This window comes from Arachis ipaensis, chromosome B08, assembly GCF_000816755.2.
Source record: "Arachis ipaensis cultivar K30076 chromosome B08, Araip1.1, whole genome shotgun sequence".
In the NCBI taxonomy this organism is placed as follows: domain Eukaryota; kingdom Viridiplantae; phylum Streptophyta; class Magnoliopsida; order Fabales; family Fabaceae; genus Arachis; species Arachis ipaensis.
This window is the reverse complement of record NC_029792.2, coordinates 22,471,661-22,473,874: the sequence shown is the minus strand read 5'-3', so window position 1 is coordinate 22,473,874 and position 2,214 is coordinate 22,471,661. Positions and strand designations below refer to the sequence as shown.

The window sequence follows — 2,214 nt, the reverse complement described above, 5'->3', positions numbered from 1 at the left end:
TTCTGCGAACAGGAATATGGAGGCAAATATGACAACACCCCATGATGGTGAGGATGAAGAAGAGTATGTTTTGCTTGACTTGGATGCTGTCTCTAACATAGTTAACATTCCACCAAATGCTAAATATATTCTCACTGTAAGTTCTCAAATATAAGAACACATAATTTTTCAACTTTTGTCTTGTAAATTATGCCCTAACATGGTTATTATCTTCCTTCAAATGTTGTGTTGCCATATAGCATACACCATGTAAGCTTTCCAGGCATTTTTGGTTTTGTTCCATTAGTGTAGAAAAGATTTATAACTCAGGGCTAGCTATCTTACCCATCAAGGTGCATACAAACTAGCAAGGAATTATTCATATTCAACGGGGGATACTGCTGTCGTGGACAAAGAAAATTGTATTTAGTTCCCATCAATATAGTATATTCTAAATTTTGGTCTCCACAATATTTAGTCAGGTTTTGATCCAAAATTTTATGGGGAAATGATAATTCCACTCCCATTTTTTATAATATGACTCCATATAAGATTTTTTTAAATTATATGTTGCATGAATTTTGTAGAAAAAGCAGTGGCATTATCAAAATTGGAGTGGCAATATCCATTCTGAATTTTAGGATATTCAGTTTTTGGCTCAATTGCCCTATTATTATAGTAAGTGGGATATTTTCAAAAATAAAAAGAGATTCCTATAATATTGTAAGGATTAACCAGAGATTCTAATGTTTTTAACTACGGATAGTGATGAGTGATCAATACTTAAAATAATGGGGACCCAATCACCCAAAACTGAATATTTTTTCAGAAACATTGGATCAAAAGCAAACTAAACATTTTCTAGGGACTAAAGCTTGAATTCACTTCATTTTCGGAGTAAAAAATATATTTAATGCATCAGCTAAATAAGCACCTAATTTCTAGTTTCATTATGATGCTTTCTTCTCTTTTCTTTCCCTCCTACTCACTTTGTCTTTGTTCATGTAATTAATTTTTCCTATGTAAGTCATCTTCTTGATCCTTTATAATATGTTGACATTGTATAGTATGCTTATATTTTTTTCTGTTAATTTTAGGGCCTTGATACATCAAACCCCGTATTGATCATTGATGACAAGTTGAAGCTGGTAACTTCTCTCTGCTTTTAAATTTTCCAGGTCCTTTAGAAGATTAGTATTTGGAACTTTGGGGATAAGTGATATTTTGATGCTCTCATTTGAATCTGATGATGCTATTTAGAGGTAGTTTATCAAGCCTATCCATGTGTTTAGACCATTAGATGTACAAGTCTTTAGTGCTTGATATAGGCTGATGCTGTTAATTTATTTTTCTTTTGGAATTTAGAAAATTCCGCTGGTAAAACCATCACTTCCCTTTGTTTTTCCCACCCTTCAATACTGTGGTTGTTTACTTTTGAGCCTTTGGAGTTGATAATAACCATCTTAAGGTTTGTTATGTTAATTGATGTTTGTTATACTTACAGATTGGGGAGTATGAAGAAACAATCGGCACATGTATAGCCTTCACAGAACAAGGTAAGCTACTTCATGTGTGCGGACTGCAGATTACTTTTGACTAGGGGTGGCAAAACGTGGTTGGTCTGTCAGAGTGACTTTTTTTTTTGGAGCTGTTACAAATTTTGAGCTGGCAAAAATTTGACCATGTTTGACCCCCAGGTTGAAGTTAGGTTGGGACATGTCACATGATAACCCTCGGGTTGAAATAGTAAAAAATAGGTTAAGTTGTTGGTATTACAAGGAAGAAAATGACAAAAAACTGAGAAGGTTCACCTCTCTCCTATCCTTCCTGTCATCTTCTCCTTCCTCTTTGCTTCGTGTCTTTGCTTCACTGTCATGGTCTGCTTTGTTGCTGCCATGGTCTCTTCTTCCCCGTGCTCAGCTCTGCTTTGCTATATGCTCTGTGCTCTCTGGTTTGGCCTCTACTTCAAGTAAATCATTTTTTTATTCAGTAAATTCTGTCACTCAAAGTTGATGTTAATTGATATTAGTGATATACATGCTAATGCAGATCAATGAAAAAGTAGTATTAGTGCTTTCATTTATCTTTTTTTAAATAATCATTTGTTGTTTGATATTACAGTAACTTGCTGTTTCAAAAAAAGATAGTTATGAGAGTGGAATTCGGTCACTAGTCTCCTTAATAATTATATTGCTAATAAGGTTCAGGACCTGGTAAAAAAAGTGTAAAACCCTT

At 34.0% G+C, this 2,214-nt stretch overlaps 1 protein-coding gene across 4 annotated transcripts in view; it reads left to right on the top strand.

Moving 5' to 3' along the window:
* The window catches only part of LOC107613715 (general transcription factor 3C polypeptide 6), a 6,006-nt gene that overhangs the window by 1,522 nt on the left and 2,270 nt on the right, over nt 1–2,214 (top strand). For 3 of the 4 annotated variants that reach the window (XM_016315835.2, XM_021109123.1, XM_016315834.2), the window contains 3 exons: nt 13–136; nt 1,077–1,127; nt 1,484–1,535. In XM_016315835.2, the coding sequence (XP_016171321.1) occupies nt 17–136; nt 1,077–1,127; nt 1,484–1,535 (223 nt within the window). In that variant the 5' untranslated portion in view covers nt 13–16. Of the gene's footprint in view, nt 1–12; nt 137–1,076; nt 1,128–1,483; nt 1,536–1,676; nt 1,737–2,214 lie in introns of all 4 variants that reach the window. The other variant, XR_002352184.1, reaches the window with a different exon arrangement.